This window comes from Trichechus manatus, unplaced genomic scaffold (genome assembly GCF_000243295.1).
Source record: "Trichechus manatus latirostris isolate Lorelei unplaced genomic scaffold, TriManLat1.0 scaffold00462, whole genome shotgun sequence".
Lineage (NCBI taxonomy): Eukaryota > Metazoa > Chordata > Mammalia > Sirenia > Trichechidae > Trichechus > Trichechus manatus.
In genome coordinates, this window is record NW_004444398.1 from 121051 (window position 1) to 147675 (window position 26625).

The 26625-nt window shown below is 37.6% G+C and overlaps 1 protein-coding gene across 1 annotated transcript in view; it reads left to right on the forward strand.

The window, feature by feature from the left end:
- LOC101347326 (ectonucleotide pyrophosphatase/phosphodiesterase family member 3-like) overlaps positions 1–26625 on the forward strand; it is an 81916-nt gene that overhangs the window by 50761 nt on the left and 4530 nt on the right. The window contains exons 17-23 of the mRNA XM_023725838.1: positions 11–189; positions 1845–1896; positions 5331–5485; positions 12839–12974; positions 15182–15259; positions 20914–21046; positions 23334–23490. Coding sequence (XP_023581606.1) covers positions 11–189; positions 1845–1896; positions 5331–5485; positions 12839–12974; positions 15182–15259; positions 20914–21046; positions 23334–23490 — 890 coding nt within the window. The remainder of the gene's footprint in view (positions 1–10; positions 190–1844; positions 1897–5330; positions 5486–12838; positions 12975–15181; positions 15260–20913; positions 21047–23333; positions 23491–26625) is intronic.

The following is a 26625-nucleotide window of genomic DNA, read 5'->3' on the forward strand; positions in this document are numbered from 1 at the left end:
TTTAAAACAGATCTTCTACACATTCAACCAGCACCAAACAATGGTACCCATGGTAGTTTAAACCATCTTCTGAAGGCACCTTTTTATGAGCCATCCCACCCAGAGGAAGTGTCGAAGTCTTCTGTTTGCGGATTTACCGATCCACTGCCCACAGATTCTCTAGAATGCTCATGCCCTGAGCTACAAAAAGTAAGTAATAACTTCATGCGTCCATAAGAATGTAAAGGGACAAGCTCGTCTATAATGGGGGTGGTGGATAACCATGGTACCTGACAGACAGTTTGTGTCGTGGATCAGATATTTACTATGTATGTGATTTCTCTGAACCTTATCTGTAAATGAGAGGTTATGATGCATTCATTATAGGACTAAGTATGAGAATGCGCTTTGTAAACTGGAAAGCACTATTTAGAAATTAATGGTTACTTAACAGTAGAATTAATTAACAAATTAATTATTAAAAAACAGTAGAAACTTGAATCTATCTTTGATTTCCCTCAGACTGTTCCTCTTTTTTTTATTACGCTTTAGGTGAAAACTTACAGAGAAAATTAGTTTCTCATTAAAAAATTTATACACAAATTGTTTCATGACATTGGTTGCAATCCCCACAATGTGTCAGCACTCTCCACCTTTCCACCCTGAGTTACCAGTTTAGACCACTTCTCTTACAGCTTCAGAAACAGATGGTCATGCTTGGTTATTTAGAACAGAAGGAGCAGGGAGGGAGTAGGGAGGATGTTTCTCTTAAAATAGGGATCTGGCATTAGATACACTCACTAACAGGAAATGCTCACAGGAAAGCCTGGCACTCACAAGAGGTCTGGCCTTATTCCAGATAAATCCAGATAAGCAGTTGACAGGGAGAATCACAGATGAAAGCAGTGGAGAATCCCTCTTAGGGAACACTTGGAAGCAGGCCACCAGACAGTCAGCATTGGAAAGGTCCCTTTAGTGGATCAGGCACCAGACTCAGGAGCAGGAGACTCTCAACAAGGCAAGATTCCAGCGCTATAGGAGGGTCCTAAGGACAGGGAATCAAAACATAAGGACCCAGCCTACCTGTGAGAATTAGAGAATGTGAGTGGGGATGGAATTTCAGAATGAAATTGGAGCCCAGGTATCAGGAATTCATCAAGCTAAGTCAAATTCTAAGGTGGATTTGATGCCTAGTTCAATATATGACTGTAGAGCTAAATAAACATTTGCTACCTCAGGTAAAAATTATTCCTTATGGCGAGGGGTGGACAAAGACATTACATTCTCTAATCCTCAAAATAACATTTATATAGAGGGGGTATTTTATTCCTCATATTATAGATTTTTATAATATAGGCCCTTTTTAGGGCTCAGAGATGTTAGGTAAATTGCCCAATGTCAAGGAAGCTTGATCTAAATTCCAAACTCTAAATTCTTCTCTGTAAATAATACCCCTTACTACTCAAATTGTCATTTGCAAGCTCATTAGAGACAGAATCTCAGACCCTGTCTCAGGCTTATTTTATCAGAATCTGCATTTTAATAAGATCCTCAACTGACTTGTATGCACATTAGAGCTTGAGAGGCACTGAAGGTTGCCATCCCAGTTTGGGAGCTGATTCCAACTGTGGTTGAAGCTTTGCCCTGTTTTCAATTATATCTTTGCAAACCCACATACAAAAAAGTATACGGGAAGTATGTCAGAGTTAGTGGCAGAATCGGAATTTAAACTCAAGTTAGTCTGGCTTCTTTGTTCAGTAGTACAATATTTTGTGTGATTACTGCAGAAATGTTCTTAATCAGCCTTTAAAACCTGTGTTATTACTTCGACTTACTCCCCTCCCTCACTCCCTGTTATCTTGTAGAAAACTGTTCTAGAACGCGTGAACCAAAGGCTAAATCTCACCTCAGATGAAAGTAAGTCAATAGAAAGTGTGTTAAGTTTTTGATGTTTAGGTCTCTGTGAGGCTCCGTATGACTCCATTTTTGTTCTCACCTGTCTCACAATTCCTCCTGGTTCTTCCGTTTGGAGTGGCCATCATCCAGTTTCATGCCAGAACTGCTTCAAAACAAAACACAACATTACCTTTTTGTCATTCCCCAAAATAAGCTCACAGAGCCTTTTGAATATAAAGATTTTATTGTCAATATACAGGAGGAAAACAACAGATCCAATAACAGTGATAAGCATGGGGTAGTTGCAAAGGTTCCAGGAACATACCTTCCTTGAAATGATTGTGCCACATCTGCAGTCTCCTATTCTCTTTCTCAGATGTGAACAGGCCCATGGCCTGGGTTTGAGTCCTATCTCTATTACTTCCTGGCTTTGTAACCTGGGACAAATTACTTAACCTCTCATTTATAATAACAATACTACCCATGCCAGGCAGATGTAAAGATTAGAGTTAATCCATGGAAAGAATTTAGAAGTGTTCCTGGCCTATAGCGGCAATATTATCATTACCTGTTGTCTTTTAAGTAGTCTAATTACTTGTGGTGAAAATTTGTGATTCTCTTGACCAACTCGTATTCTAACCTTTCTTTGAGAAGAGAACCTCCCATATCCATCTCTCCCATCCCACTGGCTCTCAATTTCTTCCCTGATAGACCCATACCATGAGTCCCTGGCTGGTGAAAATGGTAAATGCACTCACTGCTAACCAAAAGGTTGAAAGTTGGAGGCATCTTGGAAGAAAGGCCTGGCGATCTACTTGGGGCCACTATGACTCCATGGCAACTGGTTTTTAATTTTTTTTTTAATACACATCCTAGAGGGATAAGCCACTCTGACATTAGCACACAATGACCAATCACATTAGAAGGGGCCACCATACTTCCCTAAAGGGTATATCGAATTCTTTGGTGGAAGGGGAGGATTATGGAGTTCAATAAAAATCCTTCTAACCCAGATTTTTACTCTGGTTGCACATTAGAATCACTGGTAGAGTTAATTTAAAAACAAACAACAGAAAGACAAAATAAAAATTCCTATGGCTGAACTCTACCTTGAGAACATTTGATTGTTTTGGTGTGTGGCCCTTGTATCATTGTTAATTTAATAAGCTCCCTAGGCTATTATTATATCGTGCAGCCAGGGTTGAAAAACACTAGTCAAACCCAAATGAGAAAGATTATATATTCATAGCTACTGAATTTTTCCTGGCTTAGGAAAAACAGCCAGCAGTATAATAGGACTTTACAAAGGTTTTATATGCATAATCTTACCATATTTAATTTAATCTTCAAAACAACTAGGTAAAATAGTAGCTATTATCCCCATTTTATAGGTGAGGAAACTGAATTCACATCCTGCTTGTGTAAAATTGTTTTATTTGAAACTGTAAACAGGTACTAGATCACTGGAGTTACCTATGTATCTGTACATGTCTGTGGGTCTGTCTATGTAGCTAGCCATGATAATTGTGTTCTCAAGGCTTCAGAAGAGGCCCTTACAGTTCATTTATTCAAAAAATATTTATTGACTGCCTACTGTGTGCCAGCACTCTTCTGTGTTCTGCGGATACCATAGTGAACAAACCAGATAAAACTTCTGACCTTGTAAGCTTTATATTCTTTTGATAATAATATTATGTTCAGATTTTTTTTTAACTGTCTTGTCGCTCTTTTGATCACTCCTAAGTTTATACAATGCCAGCTAAAAAAGATACCTCATCCGTTTCCATTTGTTTACCATAGGTTCTGCTGAGTAGTAAAAAAACAAAACAAAAAAAAAAAAAAACAAACCCATTGCCATTGAGTTGGTTCTGACTCATAGTGACCCTGTAGGACAGAGTAGAACTGCCCCATAGTGTTTCCAAGGAGCGGCTGGTAGATTCAAACTGCCTACCTTTTTGGTCAGCAGCCGAGTTCTCTGGTAAACCATGGCTAAGGAGCCTGCCTGCCGCAAGTGTCTTCATCAGAGGCACAGAAAAAACTAACATAAAGATAGTCTACTTATACTTTAATGAAAGTTAAACTTATTTATAAACCAACACTATATTAGCATTTGGGAGCAATTAATAAACAAAAAATACTTATGAGGGCAAATTATTAATAAAAATAACAAAATGGGTACAAAAAAACTCTTTAATAACTTTCACTAGCTCTCTCTAGTCTGAGGCAAGCCACTTTACCTGAGCATAATTTTCTGCTTTTAAAAAATAGTATTTTGAATTAAGAATCTAAACAGACTCTGTGGTTCTAAATAATTAGAAAAATATGTCAAATGCTATGAAGTTTTTAAAGAGGTCACATGATAAATGTGGAAAAAGACTGCTTTCAAACCGAAAAACACACCAGGGTTTATTTCAATCCCTGCTTTCCTGATAGACTTGGGCAAGTCACTTAGTTTTTTTCAGTCTTTGATATCTTATTTGTAAACTAAGGATAATCCTTTCAGCTAAGTCATAGAATTTTTGGGTGGGTCAAATAAGATTATGTATAGGGGCTTTATAAATTTGAAAAGGATTATATAAATCTAAGTAAAGGTAAAATGAAGCACAAATGCACATCAGATCACTTAGACAAAAAAGTTTAGTGCTTAATATATTATAAACATTTATTAACACATTGAATGGTAGTATACTAGAAAATATTATACAGGAAAAAATATTCTAGGATAATTATTGTATCCTAGACAAGTCCATGAAAACCAAACTCATTGCTGTTGAGTAGAATTCTGACCCATAGCGACCCTATAGCACAGAGTAGAACTGCTCCACAGGGTTTCTAGGGCATAAATCTTTACAGAAGCAGACTTCCATATCTGTTTCCTGTGGAGCAGCTGGTGGATTGGAACGGCTGACCTTTCGGTTAGCAGCCGAGCGTTTAACAACTGTGCCACTGGGCTCCTTCCTAGAGAAGTACTTCTCAAATTTTAACATGCATATACATCGCATTGATCTTGAGATTTTACCCTGGTGGCAAAGTGATTAAAGAGCTTGGCTGCTAACCAAAAGGTCAGCAGTTCAAATCCACCAGCTGCTTGTTGGAAACCCTATGGGGCAATTCTACTCTGTCCTGTACGGTCGCTATGAGTCGGAATTGACTCAAAGGCAATGGATTCGATTTGTAATATATCCTGTGAGCTTTAGAAATAAGGAACCAGAGAGAACAGGCTTCAGATCCTTGCTTAGCCTCTTGCTTGGCCAACTTTCTAAACCTTAGTTTTGTAATCTACAGAATGGAATAATAACACCTACCTCATAGGTTTGTTATAAGAATCAAAAGAGATTATGTAAAATATTTATCAGAGTACTTGACACATAATAAGCCGTTAAATAGTGGTACTTATTGTATGCATATAAGCATTTGCTGATTTCACAAACATTTGTTTTGTATTTTCACCTTAGTAACAGCAACAGAGAAAGAAAATATGCCGTTTGGGAGGCCCAGGGTTATGCAGAAGAACAAAGAACATTGTCTCCTTTACCACAGAGAATATGTGAGTGGATTTGGAAAAGCTATCAGAATGCCCATGTGGAGCTCATATACAATCCCTAAGCCGGTAAGTCTCTAAGTCCATTGTTCCATGCAGCTGGAAAAAATTAGTAATGCTTTAATATTCTAAGAGTTCTTGGGTTGTGAAAACGGTTAATATGCTCAGCTGCTAACCGAAGGGTTAGAGGTTCAAGCCCGTCCAGAGGTGCCTCAGAAGAAAGGCCTGGCAAACTTGCTTCTAAAAAGTCAGCCATTGAAGATCCTATGAAGCACAGTTCTACTCTGACAGACATGGGGTCACCATGAGTCAGGATTGACTTGACGGTAACTGGTTTAATATTCTATGAGTTGAACATTGGTTTGCAGTGGTGGTCCCAAAGAAAGATCACTGGCCAGTGACTTATAAGACAACGTACCAGGTATAACATAAAGGTGTCGTGGGAGTGCAGAACAGTAAAACATTGCATTCTGAAATTAGAAAGTGTTTACTGGCCAATTGCTAAAGCTGGTAGGAAAGAACATTTCAAAAAGAAGAAACAGGAAGGACAAAGGCACACAACTCATTTGGTTTTTCCTAAGTATATGGTGGATGCATCTAGAAGGTGATGGTAACTAGATAACGAGGGCTTTGTGTTTGATTATTAATTCATTTAACAAACACTTTACTATCTGCTGTGTGCTGTGGTAGGCACAGGGAACACAGTGTGAACAAGATGTAATCCTTCCTGAAGGACCCAACCCTCTAATAAGTCAGGCTAGACATATATATATACAGGTGTGTTATGTCACAGATCTCTCCAAACCGATGTCAGGAATCCACTTGTTCAAACACTTGTCCCTTTTCAATAAATGGTGCTGAGACAGTTGAGTAAACGTAAGGAAAAAAAATTGAAATTAGATCCCTACTTCATATCATATGGAGTTCCTGGGTGGTACAAACAGTTAACGTGCTTGGCTTCTAACCAAAAGGCTGGAGGTTCCAGTTCTTCCAGAGGTGCCTGGGAAGAAAGGCCTGGTGATCTACTTCTGAAAAATCAGCCACTGATAACTCTATGGAGCACAGTTATTCTGACACACATGGAATCGTCATGAGTCGGGATCAACTTGATGGCAACAGGTTCATATCATACACAAAATTAAATTACTACTGAATTTATAGACAGACCTAAATTGACGAGTGAATCCATATTTCCTTTGTATGTGTCTTTATGACATTGGGATAGACAAAGATTTCTAAAAACACAAGAAGAAAAAACAGAGGGAATTGAATAATTTTACAACACTGATATAAATGTGTGACAGACAAAGTTATGGATGGGGAAATAACTTTGCATTGCATGTAAGAAAAAAGTAATGAAGTATCCAGAAGAGTAATTAGGATCCAGAATACCTAATAAGAATGTATGAATAAACAAGACAATGACAAGCATCTTAGCTGATAAATGCGCAAAGGATATGAACCAAGCAATTCAACCTCATTAGCTATCAGGGAAATATAAATTAAAGCAAAAATCAAAGTCTGCCGAAATTTGATCTGAACATTCTTTCAGAGCAGGGATGGTATTATTGAATGTACCTCCAGCACAGTAAAGCTGCTGAGTAAATGCTTATGAATAAATGCATTGGATGAATTAATCACAACCATTATTTAAAAAAAAAAAAAAATTTGTTTTAAGGGCAAAATGTTTCTCCCAGCCAGAAATGTAAGTAAGTCAGAAAGCTGTTTTTATAATCTTACTATTTTAGATTCAGGGACTTTGATGACAAACCTCTAGCTGTTATTGTTCTTGTTAAGGATACAGATATTCTGCCTCTTTTTATGGAAAGGAAGCTGGTTGTATCTGGTTTATCTACTCTTCTTGTTCCAACTGAAGATTTTTGAAAAATAAGCATATTGTCCCACCATTGATTAAAGCTTTGTGTGTTCTAAAAGTCAAACTCTGCTGCTGACAACGGTTCACTTGTGGTCACTGGTAGCACAGTGCTAATGTTGTTCATGTTCCAATGTGGGCAAATATTTTACAGTTACCTGAGTTAATTTGTATGGCTGGTGGCAACATTACTTTCTTAATATGCACAATGTTCAGTGTTTTTTTATTTTCCTCAGCATGCCACATTTCTTAAAATAATTTCTATGTTGTTCTTTTTTCTTGGAGGGGGGCCATCTTCAAGAAGGTCAGTTTTCCTGTGCCTCACTCAATTCTCTGTTTGAAAAATGTACAAGGGATTGTACGGAGTTAAGGGGAATGTTTATGTGTTCAATACTTTTCCTCTGGAGTCTTGCATTCCTGAATTTATATGAGCTTTGGCGGAAACCAAAGGCAGAGAGATTTTAAGGTGGCTAACAGACTAAAAGTTTGGTACAATTCTTTTTTGTTGTTGTGTTAAAAAACTAGCTTTTTGTTACCAAAAGTTCTTGTCCTTTTATTGATCCCACAGAACTCCTTATGTATTTCTCCCTCTACGTGATGGGATGGAATTCTAGCAATTTTCTGCTTTCTAATTCAGAAATTCCTGTTAGTATGTTGTGGTTCACAAAAATTACATACAAGGATGTTTTGAGATTCACATAAAAATGTTGTAAATCAGCTCTGTGTTTGAAAAATCAGGCTTTAAATAAGCGCTTTTTGGAACATGGACCCAGTTGGCCTGTGCCTCTAAGTTTTATGGAGCTTTTGTTTTTCTGTGGCTTTGGTGGGTTTTCTAATTTTTGTTGTTGTTATTATCTCAGAAGAGTTCTAAGGAAGTAGCTGTAATTTGAAATCATGGTCTTACAATAACTGCTTCAAAGCCGTTGAGGCTAATCAGGCCATGTACGGGTTTTGCTTCTGGCCCTGCTCAGTAGGAAGATGTGAAATGTGTTGTGTTGTTATTGTTGCTAGGTGAAAAACTGAAAATAAAAGCAAGAATTACAATTATTGTTAAAATAAATACTTAAGAAATTTAATATGGAATCAAAGGACTTTTTCAGAGAAGAAAATCTAATGTACCTTGAAAATGCATATATATGTACACACACAGATGTAAAATATTCCGTATCATTGAATTTTTAAAAAGTCTTTTTTGTTTCTAATGTTTTTTTGGTATCTTTGACATTATGATTATTGACCCAGTCATGTTTTTGTGAGTCTTTAAGAACTAGAGACTTTATCCTGCCAAAAAAAAAAAAAAAATTACAGGAACAGAAAAAAATTCCAGAATGTATATAGTTATTATCTTATCATAAGGCAAGACCATAATTGCTCAATCTTCAAATAAGTTTAGCTTTTACATTCAGCCTACAGATAAGGAGAGTCTATAACTTCAATAAATGATCTTTTCCTCTGTTCACGTTTACTTTCCTGTCTCTGTTTATCATCCACTTACTCCTGAAGAATTTTAAGGACTAGGGAGTTCAGATTTTATCTGAGCACCTAAGTTCTGTTGTTTTACTGACGTTTTATTCCTTAGTTTCAAGAAGTCCCAGGAACCTTGAAAATACGGCAGGACTGAAGTGTGTTTGGGGTGGTGGTGGTTCACTATTGTCTTCTTTCTGAGACCAAGACTCAGAAATGACTTAACTATACCTCCTCTCTATCTTTCTTGAAGGCTATCTGTTACATAATGTCACCTTTGTAAGGCAACCACATCCTGTCTTTGCTAGTCTTGATGCGCTTTTATTATGTGGTTGAAGTTTGGTATGTAAGAAATGAGGATTTTCAGAAAGCAGAGAAAGTACATTTTTTCAGTGCTTTCCATCTGAAGATATCATGGTCCATTTGCCCCAATCCCAAGTCTGTGCCACATGGAAAAAGTAACAAACATTTTACTCAACTAAATTGTCTGATCACAGCTTCCACAGTTAATTATTTCAATGAGACTATGTGGTTTAATATTGGATTCAGATTAGAATAAAGAGACTAATAACACTTAATTATATTAATATTTCCCTTGGCATTATTACCATTTAATTATGCACTTAAAATTACAATAAACTTTTAAATTCTTATAATTTTAACTGTTGGAATATAGGCATTTAATTTCTTTACATTATGGAACATGTAGTTATGGCTACTTTTATACGTTGTATAATTCTTTAAGAAGCAGTTACTAAACATGAAATGTTAGAGTAAAATGATGAAGATGTGTGATAGGAAGCATCAACTCATAATATTCTGGGTGTTTATGGGGCTGATTCAGTCAGCAATTGATATTCCGCATACTCCTATTGTACAACATCTGCACGTGCCCTTTTAAAACTAAGTGGAGAAAACTGGTCATTCACCACTATTTACTATGTTTTTGAAAAAACCACAAACAAGTGTTTTTAGCATTCCAGCCTCTGCCTTTAGAAGGAAAAACCTGTTGCTGTGGCGGCAATTCTGACTCGTAGAACTGCCCCATAGGGTTTCCAAGAAGCAGCTGGTGGATTTGAACTGCAGACCTTCTGGTTAGCAGCCGAGCTCTTAACCACTGCACCTTCAGAAGGAGAGTGAAATGAATGGCAAGATCCAGTCCATTCAATCTAACACCAGTTATATTTGTATTTCTTGGTTTACCGTATTTCTTGTTTTTATGAACTCAACAGATCACCCAGGAGTTTACAAAAAAAGGAATAAGGGAAAATATATTTTTGAGACTTTGTATGCCTCAAAATGTTCTCTATCTATTGATTTAATTGGTGATTTGACTGGCTTTTTAGAATTTTAGGAGTAATTTTTCCTTCAAAAATTAATAGGACATTAGACCTAGACTGATACTCTAATTTTTTTAATATTTTTTTCTATTTGTTTTCTACCTCTTTTTCTTTTGTTCCACTTTTTGAAAACTATCTGAAACTTCATCTTCTAAATCTTTTTGAATGTTTTATTTGTATCATATTTTTTAGAATATCCAGAGTTCTTTGTGCTCTCTCCCCCGCCCCGCCTTTTTTTTTTTTTTTTTTATTAAATTGTGCTTTAGACGAAAGTTTACAGAGGAAACTAGTTTCTCACTGAACAATTAATACACATATTGTTTCGTGACATTGGTTGCCAACCCCGCTATGTGTCAACACTCTCTTCTTCTCAGCCTTGGGTTCCCCATTTCCATTCGTCCAGCTTTCCTGTCCCCTCCTGCCTTCTCGTCCTTGTCCCTAGGCTGGTGTGCCCATTTAATCTCGTATACACGGTTGAGCTACGTGTACTATTGTTTGTTTTATGGGCCTGTCTAATCTTTGGCTGAAGGGTGAACTTCAGGAGTGACCTTAGTACTTAGTTAAAAGGGTGTCCGGGAGCCATACTCTCAGGGTTTCTCCTGTCTCTGTCATACTAGTAAGTCTAGTCTTTTTTTGGGAGTTTGAATTTTATTCTACATTTTTCTTCCACTCTCTCAGGGACCCTCTATTGTGATCCCTGGCAGAGCAGTCGGTGGTGGTAGCTGGGCACCATCTAGTTGTGCTGGACTCAGTCTGATGGAAGCTGTGGTAGTTGTGGTTAATCCTTTGGGCTAATCTTTCCTTTGTGTCTTTGGTTTTCTTCATTCTCCCTTGCTCCAGACGGGGTTCTCTATTTCTCTTTTTATTGCTTTCTGTTCTTTATTTATGGTTTCCATAAAGATCTCATTTCTCTGAGAAAGGAGTTTTCTTCTGCTCTCTGCACTGTGTTTTTCTTCTTAGTTCTTCTTCTCCCTACTGTCAAATGTCCTGTGGTCCTTGGCTGTTCATTTTTTAAGGGTGAGGCACCAAACTACATGGTTGGGCTTGCCAGTTGATCAGTTTTACTATAGCTTGGTCAAGAAAGTACCCAGCCAGTTTGTTGAGGAACCCAACTGTCAGTAGCTATAATTTTCCTCTTGTGCTGGCTATTTTTCCACAAAGAGGACTCTTCTAATCTGACCCAGTGTCTATAAAATTGGCAACCTACACTGGGCAAAGAGCCTGGGAGGAGTCTTTTCATCCAGTATGTACATTTTTATTTAAATTCATTGTTTTCCAAATGGTACACTTCCTCTCAGCTAGCTGTGGCTTGTGTTCTCCAGGCTGGCAGTCCCTCTGGTTCAACCTCTCCAGAGAGTAAACATTCTGTCTGGCTTCTTTTACAGACTTTCAACCTACCCTCTTGTTTCTAGCCCTATTTACAGCCCCTATCTTTAGGAGACCACAGGTTCTAAACCCATCTGGGGTTCTAAGGAATCTGCTTCCTTGTGCTTTCCCCAATCACAGGCTCTTGGTTGTCAGTGTTTGCTCATCTATTATGTCAGCTTACTATTAGTTGATCTGCTTTCCAGCTTCTGAAAATTTCTTGTCAACTCTCATGTGTGTTTATCATTGCTGTCATATTAGTGCGATTTCAGAAGGGAGTAGAAATAAATGTTTGTGTTCAATCTACTATGTTTTACTCAACTTTTGTATTGTGTTTTTCAAATGGAGTGGTACAGTATGTTAGGGGTGCAGTCTCTACATGGCTTTCCTCGCACTCCCCTCACCTTCAGTTCTCACCTATTCTATACCTTAGCATGGTACTTTCCTGCCTAGGCATATAGCACACAATGTACAGTTGCCTTTTCTTTTGTGAATTGATCTCATACATTTTAGACACTATGACTAATTTTTGCTTTTACTACAAAGTGGTGAATAGAGCAAGAACATTCTAATTTAACTTAACCTTCTTGTTTATAAATTATTTTGAGCTTTGTTAAGAAGGATATCCTACGTGTATAGTTAGAGGCCATGTAGATAAAAATATCTTTGAAAAATTCTGATGAAAATCAAAATGCTCACTCACCCATGATGACACGCTAATCAAAATATAATGATCATGTAATACTGTATTACTTTAAATATTTGGGCCAGGCAGTACATTTATAGGATGTCTCCTGCTGAATACATGATTATACTAGTCTTTAACTATGACTACAAAGAAAATTATACAAAATACAGCGTGTATAGAAAAATTATAGAAATGAAGCATAACCACAGATTTCTTTCAATCCCCAAATATGTAAGATCAGACCACTACAGCTTTTTAAAAATAATCTTAAATTGGTTAGAAGTCCTTACTCAGCTGAAAACAGTTCATATCTGTGTTTTTCAAATAAATTGTTTACATTTTACATTAAGTTTTGATTTACAAGTACAACAGATGTCACCACATAGAAGTTAGATCCTGAAAAGGATTTTGGTTTTTAGCAATAGCTCCTGTTATTCCTCTGGTCTCAATTCAGATTTTACTCTGCAAATATTTCTTTCTAATGTGTATTTGATTTGCCCTCTCAGTGTCCTTATCCAGAAGGGAACCACAGAAGAAAACACTCTGAAGACACCCATTTCCACTGCTACGTAGAACTGATTCACTAAGAAAATAGGAAAAGGTTAAATGAAAAACATTGTAGGGAAGTTACAAACCATATAAGGCAATGGGTGAGCCACATAATTTTTTTTTTCTTTTCTCTCTTTCAGGAGGGAGACACATCACCTCTTCCTTCCCCTGTCTCAGACTGTCTGCGGGCTGATGTCAGGGTCACTCCTTCTGAGAGCCAAAAATGTTCCTTCTATTTAGCGGACGAGAATATCACCCACGGCTTCCTCTATCCTCCTGGTTAGTAGTGTAACTCTTTCAGAGCAGTGTCTTAGAAAGCCCTCATCAGCTGGATGTGGGCATGTGCCTTAACATATATTCCCTACCAAACTGCCTGCTTGGGCTAAACTAGCTGCCTAGGCGGCTTTCAGTGGTTGTGGACTGGCGAGAGGCAGTACAACAGCCATAATAAAGTCTAATAGATTTTGCAGCTCTAATCTGGCCCAGATGCTGAGAGAGTTCAGCAGGTTTAAGTTTAATTTTAAAACTGAAGATTCCTTGGAGAAGGACACAAACATCTAAACTAAACATTTTTTTCTGGCTACTGCCCAGCTGAGGCCCGCCCTGAGAATGCAGCTGTGCCTGTGAAAAGGAATCAGGCCAGAACCTGGCCTCTCACTCACGCTATGTATCCAACAATTTTAAACTGTGGATTAAGAAGCTGAATAAACCTTAAGTTTTTTGGAAAGCATCTCTCCTGGGGACATCCAAAGTCAGTGTGATTTTTCTAAAACTCAAATGTCTTCCCTGTTTACCAGGAAATGTCATTTTTCATTAACTTGCCCAAGAGATTAGCAACAATTTCAGCTTCTTGGAATTGGTTTTATTTCTGATATTTTGCTTATTTTCCTTCAAACTGTGACCAAATATGGTTAATTTAGAAATCTATAATTTAGAGATTCAGAGATTTATAGTGGGAAAAAGGCTTAAGGAAAGCAAGTAGCACAGCCTTTGAAAATTTCTAAAACAGAATTAGGATAAAGACACTGATATTTAAGTATCTAGATGGAATGAGAGTTCACAAATTTACGTAAAATCTAGGATAAATCTTTAATAGTTGCAACATTTTGTTGATCAAAATTTAAAATTGTATTTGCTAAACCATCAGATATTGGTTGATACATAAATGTTTGCCTTGACAAGGAAATGAAAAGAGTAACTAAGCAACTTGCCTTTCAAAAAGTATTAAAGGTAAAATGAAACTCCCTTCTGACTCTCCACTATGAATTCTAGCTAATTGGTTAGAATCAGAAACTCTATTACAAGCAAATGTTCATATTTATTTGAAACAGAGGTAATATTATAGTGATTGCCTTCCCAAATTTCACAGCTTAGTGTAAAAAGTAGAAAAGGTTTATTGGGATCTTGAGGGCCTTAAACTCCATGTGAAATCTTATGAGAAGAAAAAAAAAAAAGACTTATTTCTTCTTGTTTTTGGTGTCGAATGGGTGCATAGGTCTCTGATGTAAGTATTAGTTAAGATACCTACTCAAGCGTAGTTTAAATACAAACAGTATTATAATAAACATTTATAGGTTTGCAGGTCTTCATCTAACATTTCTATGAGATAGATACCAGGAGACAAATGAAACATGGAAGGACCAGTCCCTTTGCTCATGTGGTGCAGCTGAGGAGCTGAAGAGCTGGGCTTCCAGCCTGGGCAGCCTGGATTCAGAGCACACACACTTAATGCTTACCATGCTGGACACATGTTTGTCAGGTCTCAGAGGTGATAATTTGTGGTCCTCCTGCCAGCTGTCTTTATTGAGCAAAAACTCATTTTCTTCAGGAAATTTTATTTTGGAATAGCATTATTTATAAAAGCATTATTATTTTGTGCACATTAAATAACTATACATACATCCGTGTCTGGTATTATATTCATTTTCTATGGCTGCTGTAACAAATTTCTAGACTTGGTGGCTTACAACAAGAGGAAGCCCAAAATCAAGGTGTCAGCAGGGTCATGCTTTCTCAGAAGGTTCTGGGGGAGAATCCCTCCTTGTGTCTTCCAGCTCCTGGTGGCTTCTGGTGTTGCTTGGCTTGTGGCTATATCACTCCAATCTCTGCCTCCCTTTTCACATGACCTCCTCCTCTCAAATCTTCCTATCCTTTCTCTTATAACATTAGTCATTGGCTTTAGGGCCTACCCTAAATCCAGGATGATCTCATTTCAAAACCCGAATTTAATTACATCTGCAAAGACCCTGTTTCCAAATAAGGTAACATTGACAGGTAGCAGGAGTTAGGACACAGACATATCTTTGCTGAGGTCACCTTCGACCTACCACAGGTATCAATAATAACCTCTACTGAGAGTACTTAGTACTTCTGCATTTTGTAGTACCTCTACATATTGCTTTAGTATGCAGTAGAATTAGGCCTTTTATACAGTATATCATATTTTCTTTTATAGTTAAATTTAATAAAATTCATTTGTTTTGCAGCAAACAACAGAACTTCTGAAGGTCAATATGATGCTTTAATTACAAGTAATTTGATCCCTATGTATGAGGAATTCAAAAGTAAGTATATATTCAGATTATTATCTTTAAATTGCTAAGTGATTTCCTGAATGTCCAAATTAAACACATCTTTTATCACGATTTATTCCTGATAGTAAGAGCCATTTTGTTCTAATGTTTTAAGTAGAGTTCAGGAAAGATCCCTGGAATAGTTTGTTTTAAATTTGCTTCAATTTTGGCTGACTTGTTGCTAGAATTCTGATAATTTGTTTTTAATCCCTAATTTAACAATTCACCCCTTGTCTGACAGTTTGTCGTACTGTGGTGGCTTATGTGTTGCTGTGATGCTAGAAGCTATGCCATTGGTATTCAAATACCAGCAGATTCACCCATGGTGGACAGGTTTCAGTGGAGCTTCCAGACTAAGACTGGGAAGGACATGGCGATCTACTTCTAAAAAAACTGACCAGTGAAAACTTTATGGGTAGCAGTGCAACATTGTCTGATTTAGTGCCAGAAGATGAGCCCCTCAGGTTGGAAGGCACTCAAAATATGACTGGGGAAGTGCTGCCTCCTCAAAGTAGAATGGACCTTAATGACATGGATGGAGTAAAGCTTTTGGGACCTTCATTTACTGATGTGGCATGACTCAAAATGAGAAGAAACGGCTGCAAAAATCCATTAATAATTCATATTTAGTGGAATGCACTAAGTATGAATCAAGAAAAACTGGAAGTTTTCAGAAATGAAATGGAACACTTGAAGATTGATATCCTAGGCATTAGTGAATTGAAATAGACTGGTATTGGTCATTTTGAATCTGACAATCATACGGTCTACTATGCCAGGTGTCTTGGTTAGCTAGTACTGCTATTAACAGATATATCACAAGTGGACGGCTTTACACAGAAGTATTTATTTTCTCACAGTCTAGTAGGCCAGAAGTCCAGATTCAGGTCATCAGCTCCGGGGAAAGGCTTTCTTTCTCTTTGGAGAAAATTCCTTCTCATCAATCTTCCCCTGTACTAGGAACTTCCCTGTACAGGAACCCAGAGTCCAAAGGATGCGCTGTGCTCCCAGCTGCTTTCTTGGTGGTATGAGGTCTCTCTGTCTCTCTGCTCCCATTCATTCTTTTATATCTCAAAAGAGATCGGCTCAAGACACAATCCAATCTTGTAGATTGAGTCCTGCCTCGTTAATATAACTGCTGCCTATCCCACCTCATTAACATCATACAGGTAGGATTTACAACACATAGGAAAATCACATCAGATAACAAAACGGTGGACAGTCACACAATACTGGGAATCATGGCCTAGTCAAATTGATACACATATTCTGGGGGAACACAATTCAATCCATGACACCAGGAATGACAAGTTGAAGAGAAATGGCATCGCATTCATCGTCAAAAAGAACATTTCAAAATCTATCCTGAAATACAACACCTTAGTGATAGTATAATATGCATATATCTACAAGGAAGACCATTTAATACAACTATTTGAATTTACGCACCAACTACTAGTACCAAAGATGAAGAAATTGAAGATTTTTTACCAACTTGTGCAGTCTGAAATTGATCAAGCATGCAATCAAGATGCATTGATAATTACTAGTCATTGGAATGTGAAAGCTGGAAACAAAGAAGAAGGATCAGTAGTTGGAAAATATGGCTTTGGTGATACAAACAACCCTGGAGATTGCATGATAGAATATTGCAAGGCCAATGACTTATTCATTGGAAATACCTTTTTTCAGCAACAGAAACAGTGACTGTACATGTGGATCTCACCAGATGGAATACAGAGGAATCAAATCAACTACATTAGTGGAAAGAGATGATAGAGAAGCTCAGTACTGTCAAAACAGATCTAGGGGCTGACTGCAGAACAGACCAATAATTGCTCAAGTGCAAGTTCAAGCTGAAGATAATTATAGCAAGTCCACGAGAGCCAAAGTACTACCTTGAGTATATCCTACCTGAATTTAGAGACCATCTCAAGAAAAGATTTGACTCATTGAACACTAAAGACCAAAGACCAGACAAGTTGTGGGATGACATCAAGGATATAATATATGAAGAAAGCAAAAGATCATTAAAAAGACAGAAAAAAAAAAAAAAAGACCAAAATGGATGTTAGAAGAGACTCCTAAACTTGCTCTTGAGCATACAGTACTTAAAGCGAATGGAAGAAATGATGAAGTAAAAGAGCTGAACAGAAGATTTCAAAGGGCAGCCTGAGAAAACAAAGTATTATCATGACATGTGCAAAGACCTGGAGTTAGAAAACCAAAAGGGAAGAACATGCTCAGCATGAAGAAATATTCAAACTTTGAGTTGCAATATTGAAGAATTCCATGAGCAAAAAATTGAACGACACAGGAAACATCAAAAGAAGATGGAACGAATACATAGAGTCACTGTACCAAAAAGAAATAATTGAAGTTCAACCTTTTCAGGAGGTAATATATGTTCAAGAAACAATGGTATTAAAGGAATAGGTCCAAGCTGCACTGAAGGCATTAGTGAAAAATAAGGCTCCAGGAATTGACTGAATACCAATTGAGATGTTTCAACAAACCGATGTCACGCTGGAAGCGCTCACTCATCTATACCAAGAAATTTGGAAGACAGCTACCTGGCCAACCAACTGGAACAGATCCATATTTGTGCCTATTCCAAAGAAAGGTGATCCAACAGAATGTGAAAATTATCCAACAATATCATTTATATCACACCCAAGTAACATTATGCTGAAGATCATTCAAAAGCAGTTGTAGCTGTACATTCACACAGAACTGCCAGAAATTCAAGCTGGATTCAGAAGAGGATGTGGAACCAGGGATATCATTGCTAATGTCAGATGGATCCTGGCTGAAAGCAGAGAATACCAGAAAGATCTTTACTGTGTTCTATTGACTATGGAAAGGCATTTGACTATGTGGATCATAATAAACTATGGATAACATTGGGAAGGAAAGGAATTCCAAAACACTTAATTGTGCTCATGAGGAACTGTACATAGATCAAGAGGCAGTCGACCAAAGAAAACAAGGGGATAGTGTGTGGTTTAAAGTCAGGAAAAGTGTGCGTTGGTGTTGTATTCTTTCACCAAGCTTATTCAATCTTTATGCTGAGCAAATAATCTGAGAAGATGGACTATATGAAGAAGAATGCAGCATCAGGATTGGAGAAAGACTCATGAACAACCTTCATTATGTAGATGACACAACTGTGGAAAATGAAGAGGACTTGAAGCACTTCCTGATGAAGATCAAAGACTGCAGGCTTCAGTATAGATTACACCTTAACATAAAGAAAGCAAAAATCCTTACAACTAGACCTATAAGCAACATCATGATAAACAGAAAAAATATTGAAGGATTTTACTTTACTTAGATCCACAATTAACACCCATGGAAGTAGCAGTCAAACAATCAGATGATGTTCTGACAGGGATCACAATAGAAGGTCTGGGACAGAGCTGGAGAAAAATGTAGAACAAAATTCTAACTCACAAAAAGACCAGACTTACTGGCCTGACAGAGACTAGAGAAACCCTTAGAGTAGGGTCTGCAGAAACCCTGTTAGCTCAGTAATGAAGTCACTCCTGAGGGTCACCCTTCAGCCAAAGATTAGACAGGCCCATAAAACAAAATAAGACTAAAGGGGCACACTAGCCCAGGGGCAAGGACTAGAAGGCAGGAGGGGACAGAAAAGCTGGTAATAGGGAACCCCAGGTTGAGAAGGGAGACTGTTGACATGTTGTGGGGTTGGTAACCAATGTCACAAAATAATATGTGTACTAAATCTTTAATGAGAAGCTAGTTTGTTCTGTAAAGCTTCATCTAAAGTACAATAATAATAAATAAAAAAGAAATCAAATGATTATTGCATTGTGCAAATCTGCTGCAAAAGGCCTCTTTAAAGTATTGAAAAGCAAAGATGTCACCTTGAGGACTAAGATACGCCTGACCCAAGCCATGGTATTTTCAGTTGCCCCATATGCACATGAAAGCTGGACAATGAATAAAGAAGTTGGAAGAAGAATTGATGCCTTTGAATTATGGTGTTGGTGAAGAATATTGAATATATTGTGGACTGCTAAAGAACGAACAAACCTGTCTTGGAAGAAGTACAACCAGAATGCTCCTTAGAGGGGAGAATGGCGAGACTGTCTCACGTACTTTGAACATGTTATCAGGAGGGACCAGACCTTGCAGAAGGATATCATGCTTGGTAAAGCAGAAGGTCAGTGAAAAAGAAGAAGACCCTCAGTGAGATAGATTGACACAGTGGCTGCACCAATGGGCTCAAACATAGCAACCACCGTGAGAATGGCTCAGAACTGGGCAGTGTTTTGTTCTGTTGTACATATAGGGTCACTATGAGACGGAACTGATTGGATGGCACCCAAAAACAACCTAACAATTTAATGGTAAAGAGCTATTCACAAAGCTAAATTTTACTGATACCATAAGTAAATGTAAGTTTAATGTTTGTCCCAAAAGTCATCATTAACAAGGTAGTATGTGTGTTCTAAAAAGGAGCCCCTAACTAAAACCATTGCCAAAGCCCACTCTTCAGACAAAGATCAGACTGGACTATGAAACATAAAATAAGAGTGTGCTTTTTAGTTTAAGCAGATACACAAGACCAAAAGAGCAGCTCCTGTCAGAGGCAAGATGAGAAGGCAGGGACAGGATCGGGTTGGATGGACACGGGAAACCTGGGGTGGAAAGGGGGAGTATGCTGTCACATTATAGGGATTGCAGCTAGTGTCACATAAATTTTTGTATGAGAAATTAATTTGAACTGTAAACTTTCACTTAAAACACAATATAAATACCTAAATAAACAGGAGCCCTGGTGGCGCAGTGATTAACACACTCAGCTACTAACTGAAAGGTGGACAGTTCAAACCCACCAGCTGCCCCACAGGAGAAAGAATTGGCAGTCGGCTCTCGTAAAGATTACAGCCTTGGAAACTCTATGGGGCAGTTCTACTCTGTCCTATAGGGTCGCTATGAGTTGGAATAGACTCAATGGCAATGGTTTTATTTTTTTATTTATTTGTATTATGATCACTTTTAGCCAACACCCACTGTCCCAAAATACCTCAGCCTTAGGGTGGATTTGGAAACATTTTCAACTATAATTCCAAGACCGCAACAACGACAGCAACAAAAAGGTGTCATCGATGTGTTTTGGAGAATTACCCAATCACCAGTCCAAATTTTAGGTATTCATATAGTTATTTAAAAAATTTTTGTGTGCATTAGGTGAAAATTCACAGAGCAAATTAGTTTCTCATTTGATAGTTTGTATATAAAGTGTTCCATAACATTGGTTTCGATCCGGGGTTCCCTGTGTCCATTCATCCAGTTTTCCTGTCCCTTCCTGCCTCCTTCTCTTGCTTTTGGGCAGAAGTTGCCCATTTGGTCTCGTATATTTGATTGAACCAAGAAAGTATGTTCCTCACATGTGTTATTGTTTGCTTTATAGGCCTGTCTAATCTTTGTCTGAAAAATGGGTTTTGGGAGTGGTTCAAGTTAGCAGAATATCCGGGGGCCACAGTCTTGGGAGTACCACTGCTAATTACTGAAGCAGAATTTGATGATAATTATTTAAATGTACTTGTCCATAATGTCAAATATTTCCATATATGGTAGAGGTAGACACTTGTAACACCTCATTCTATTATTTTTAGAACTATGGCATTACTTCCACAATGTTCTTCTTATAAGGTATGCTGCAGAAAGAAATGGAGTAAATGTGATTAGTGGACCAGTATTTGATTACAATTATGATGGACGTTTTGATGCTCCAGATGAAATTACAAAGTAAGTAACATGAAACCAAATGGACTCTTTTTGATTTAGCAATAGAGTATCACAGGGGAAAACCCCAGCGTTTTAAATAAAAGCTCAGTATTCTAAATGTTATATAATGCATTTATATACTATTATTATTGACTATCTTCAATCTAATCTATCTATATATTTAGCAAAAATTTTATATGCCAAAAATGTAAACTAAAGGACAAAAGAAGATGTTCCAGAAAAGTTTAGCAAAAATTTTATTTGGCAAGTTTTTGAACTACTGGAAGAAAGAAACGTGATTTTGTAAAGGTAGAAGATAAAGACTCACTGTACTCTCAATAAAGGTAAAACCAGACTGACAATAAGTGAAAAAAGTCAAGTAAAGACTAGGGTAAATTTCACAGGAGGAGTGGACAAATCATAAAAGCATCTCCCAGGAGAGAGTTAAGCTTCATATAGAAAACTAGTCCTGAAAGCTAGGAACAGTTTCCAACAATTAAAGACATTGTCCCTCTGCAAAAAACAAAACGAAACTACTCTTGCTAAATTGTACATTTTAATACTAAACCGGGTCATACATAATAGATTACTGACAATTAGCTTTGAATGTAGCACACAGAGATAGTTTTAGAGAGAAGTTTCGTTAAAACATATAAAGGATCAAACTAAACAATTGTACTACCTATGCCTGTACTACAAGGTCGCTATGAGTTGGAATCGACTCGATGGCAACTGGTTCCTAAGCCTAGATTATGTAAAGTAATGCTTTCCACTTATACTTTCCGATAAAGTAACACTTATGAAACTATTTCAGAGAGTGTGTGCACTTAACTTTTCTGTCTTCCATGAACATTGAGGCCTTCTCCTTGCCCTTGTTTCAGTGTTTATTGATCCTACCTTTCACCGTCTAATAATTCCAGCAAACACTTAAAACTTTACTATGTGATAGGTACTTTTCTAAACACTTAAATGTATTTCATTGAATCCACAAAACAATCCTATGTTAGGTTCTCTTAGCCCCCATTTATAGATGAGTAAACTGAGGCACAGAGAGGTAAAGTAGCTTGTCTAAGTTCCACAATGAATAAGTGGTAAAGTCAGAATATGAATCCAGGCAGTTTGTAGAAGTGCACTGCCAGCACTGGAATCCAGGCTCCTTCATGCCCATCCCCTGCTCTTCCCAGTAGAAAATGCCACTAAAATGTATAAAGTTGCAGACGCTGCTTCTATACAACCAAACACCTTATGGGATTTAGTTTCTTTGGTTTAGAGGTTTAGGGTCATGTTTTCATGGGACATCCCAGATAATTGGCCTACTATCATTTTTAGTACTTCTCTTCTACCTCCTAGTTCATTACATAATGCCTGGGGTCTTAAAAGCTTGCAGGGTACAATAATCGGTCTCTATTCACATGCAGCAGCAGAGAAAGAGGGAGAGTAATGAACAGGAGGAGGAAATGTAATGCATGCTTAATTGCTTGCATGAACAAATGCCTCCTTTTTCATGAGACTGGAAGAACTGGATGGTGCACGGCTACCATTACTGAATATTTTGGTCAAAGATTCTGTAGAAGAATTCTGATTAAAATGGGGGGAAAATAAGGAACAGAATTAAAAAATTCTCATGAAATTCAGATTTTCTAGAGCCACTGAGGCTGGATGAACCCTCAAAAGTGTTACCCTGAGATAATATTTAAACCTTGAACAAAAAATATCCCCTGAAGTCTTCTTGAAAACCAACAATAAGTTAACTTATTTAGTAAAGAATGTTTGCCTTGAACATCATGCTCTTTTGAAGAACCATTTATATGGGATCAAGCTGACAACAGTAACTCAAAAGGTCAGATAGGAAGCTTAGGGGGCAGTGAGATTATGTTATTGTGCGAGGAACAATTCAGAAAAGGAGAGTAAGAATGGTTGCACAACTTGAAGTACGTAATCATTGTCACTGAAGTATATATGTAGAAATTGTTGAATTGGTGTATGTTTTGCTGTGTATACTTTCAACAGCAATAACAAAAAAGTATAAAGTCAACAAACTAGGAAACATAGGATGTGACATACCACACTCTGGTTTTCTTTGTAGACTAGTATTTCCCTAGAATGTTAAAATGACTAAGCTTGGATTTCTACTAGAAATCTCTACAATAGCTAGTTAAAGTCTAAAAATACGTGGGAAGACTCTGTATTTTTATTCACTTTACTGTTTTTTTTTTACCTTGGCATTTCTTTAAAAATATGTAAGGACATTTATAATCTTTAGAAGCAACAGTATAATAACATCAAAACTTTTCAATTATGTTTGTAGACATGTAGGCAACACCACTGTTCCCATCCCAACCCACTACTTTGTGGTGCTGACTAGTTGTAAAAACAACAGCCACACTCCCATCAACTGCCCTGGGTGGCTGGACGTCCTGCCCTTCATCATCCCTCACCGACCTACCAACGTGGAGAGCTGTCCTGTGAGTATCCTTCGGGAGATTCCCTGTGACCTGAGAAAATGATTAGTCAAAGCTCATCCGGGATTTCATAGAAGTGGCTCTGACTAAAATACATTCTTGTAGATGTTTCACAGCTTGAGTTGTGCTGAAAATGATTTTAGGTTTGAGTTTTTCCTTGGATGATAGATCTCTATGTAATTACTATCAATTTAAACATGTATATGCATACATGAACATGTGTATATATAGGCATACCTTATGTATTTTATTTATATACAGCATATTCACACTCATTAATAAGAAAAGGGATGGCATCTTATTGATCTTTTTATTCTGGGTACAAACCTCAATATTCTGTTCCTAAATTGGCACTAAATTAATGTTTACTGAAATGTATATGTAAATATAAAAACTGCATTTAATTTGAGACACAAAGCTCCAGAATGACTGCTAACCTAAATGTTGGTGGTTCAGACATACCCAGCAGTGCTGTGGAAGAAAGGCCTGGTGATCTGCTTCCATAAAGATTATTGTTGATGTCGCTGTTGTATGCCATTGAGTCAATTCTGACTCACTGCAATGTTATATGACGGAGTAGAACTGCCCCATGAGGATTCCTAGGCTGTAATCTTTAGGAGAGCAGATATCTAGGTCTTTTTTCTAGGGGACATGCTAATGAATTTGAACAACTGCCCTTTTGGTTAGCAGTTGAGCACTTTAACCACTGCACCACCAATCCTATGGAGCAGTTCTCCTCTGTAACGTATGGGGTCACCATGAGTTGGAATTGACTCAATGGCATCGGGTTTGATTTATAGTTTTACAGCTGCAAAATAGGTTAGTTCAAGTAACTTGTTCTTTTTTTTAACATGTGTTACACCACCTCAAATCTTTTTTGGATCAAGGCAAATCATATATAAATAGTTACTCCAACTTGCATGTATGTAATTATAGAAGTAAATATATATCCTGTTAATTGGGTTTTGCTGAAGTCATTCAACAATATATCGAGTACCTACCTATTAAGTATACAGTATCATGGTAGAAACTCTTTGGAGTGCACCAAGGAGGGATACATGGCCCCTGTCCTCAAGGAGTTCACATACAATTTTTTTATATATGTGAGATAAAGGCACATAAATAGGCCAGTTAAAATAATACAATAATATTTTAAAAAATTAAAGATATCTCAAAGCTGGGATTAATTGCCCAATCCCACTTTAAGGATTCAGTGTTTTGAATTCCAGGCCAGAGAGGCACTTTCAATAAAAATTTCATAAAATAAGGTGAGAAAAGGATTGGCCCCTGAAGGATGGACAAAATTTGAATAGGTTGAGAGGACAAAGAAGCAGCTTCCTTAAAAGGCGTGAAGAATGGGGTGGATTTGGTAAGTGATTGGATGCAAGAGCCAAAGGAAAAGAGGGGCTTAAAGATAAATTAGACATTTTAAATGTAGGTATTTGGGGAAAAGACAAAAAGAAAGAAGTTAAGAATGAGGAGTATTTTGGCAGGTAAATAGGATAGTTAAGTTTAAGCATGTCAAGCTGTGGAAATGGGGTGTTCACATGGAAAGTCCCATAAACTATTAGGGACTGGAAATTAAAGCTTAGGTTCTAGGCCAGATTGCAATTCATCTATATTTTTTCAGGTGTTCACCAGATTGACTGCCTTCACCGTACTATGTATAATGGAAGGTACATAGATACATCAGACATGAATTCTATCAAAAGGGGCTCACATATCAGAAGAAAGAGATAGGTGGTACAAGAGAGGGACAGATAATTGCTGTGGGATTTCTTTTAGCTGAATCTTGAAGATAAGATCTGAACTTGAGTATGTGAACTGTCCTTCAGTGATTAAAGATGGAGATCAAAGGTTAGCAGTGAGCAGTAGGTCACTCATACTCCTAGAGTGAGGAAGAAGAATTTCCAAACAAGAATCCATCAGGAGATGTTGTCGATTGAATCCCTATTTTTCCTATCAGCACTTTGAGAGAAGCCACCATCCTTCACTTCCTCTTCTAAATGCAGACATTGGTAACTGATATTGTGTGATACTCTTTACTACTGAACCGGTATTAAATAGTTCTTTATCATAGAGGTTCTAGGTAGCCATTTTGGATGATTAGCTTTGGCATGCAAAGAGGAAACTATTTGCTATCCCTTGTGTAGACCCTTGTGACCCTCTCTCATGACTCTTGAAAATGAATCTTAAGTAGCTTCCCTGTTTTCTGTCCTCCTCCCCTTCACCTCTGTACTCTACCATCGATTTGCTCATCTTAAAGTTTCTTATGTCATATTACCTTCCCCAAACTTCTGATTACCCCCAAAAAACTGCCAGCCTACTTTGTGATAATAGAGTTACATTTTAAAGTCAGTAAATCAAATACAATTGTATAAAATCCCCTATAATTAAACCACCCCAAAAGTATAGTATATACATAAACTATTCCTTAATAAGCCCAAAATCAGCCTTTTTTTTTAATTTTTATTTTTTTATTGTACTTTAGATGAAGGTTTACAGAACAAGTAGCTTCTCATCAAACAGTTAGTACACATATTGTTTTATGACAATGGTTAACAACCCCACCACATGTCAACACTGTCCCTTCTCGACCTTGGGTTCCCTATGACCAGCTTTCCTGTCCCCTCCTGGCTTCTAATCCTTGTCCCTGGGCTGTTGTGGTGCCCCGTTAGTGTCGATTTGTTTTATGGGGCTGTCTAATCTTTGGCTGAAGGGTGACCCTCGGGCGTGACTTCAGTACTGAGCTGAAAGGGTGTCCAGGGGCCATACTCTTGAGGTTTCTCCAGTCTCTGTCAGGCCAGTAAGTCTGATCTTTTTTTGTGAGTTGGAATTTTGTTCTACTTTTTTCTCCAGCTGTGTCTGGGACCCTCTGTTTTATCCCAGTCAGAGCAGTCAGTGGTGGTAGCTGGGCACCATTTAATTGTACTGGACTCAGTCTGGTGGAGGTCGTGGTAGTTGTGGTCCATTATTCCTTTGGACTAATCTTTCCTTGTGTCTTGTTTTCTTCATTCTCCCTCACTGCCAAGGGGTAAGACCAGTGGAGTATCTCAAATGGCTGCTTACAGGCTTTTAAGACCCCAGATGCTACTCACCAAGGTAGAATGTAGAACATTGTCTTTATAAACTGTGTTA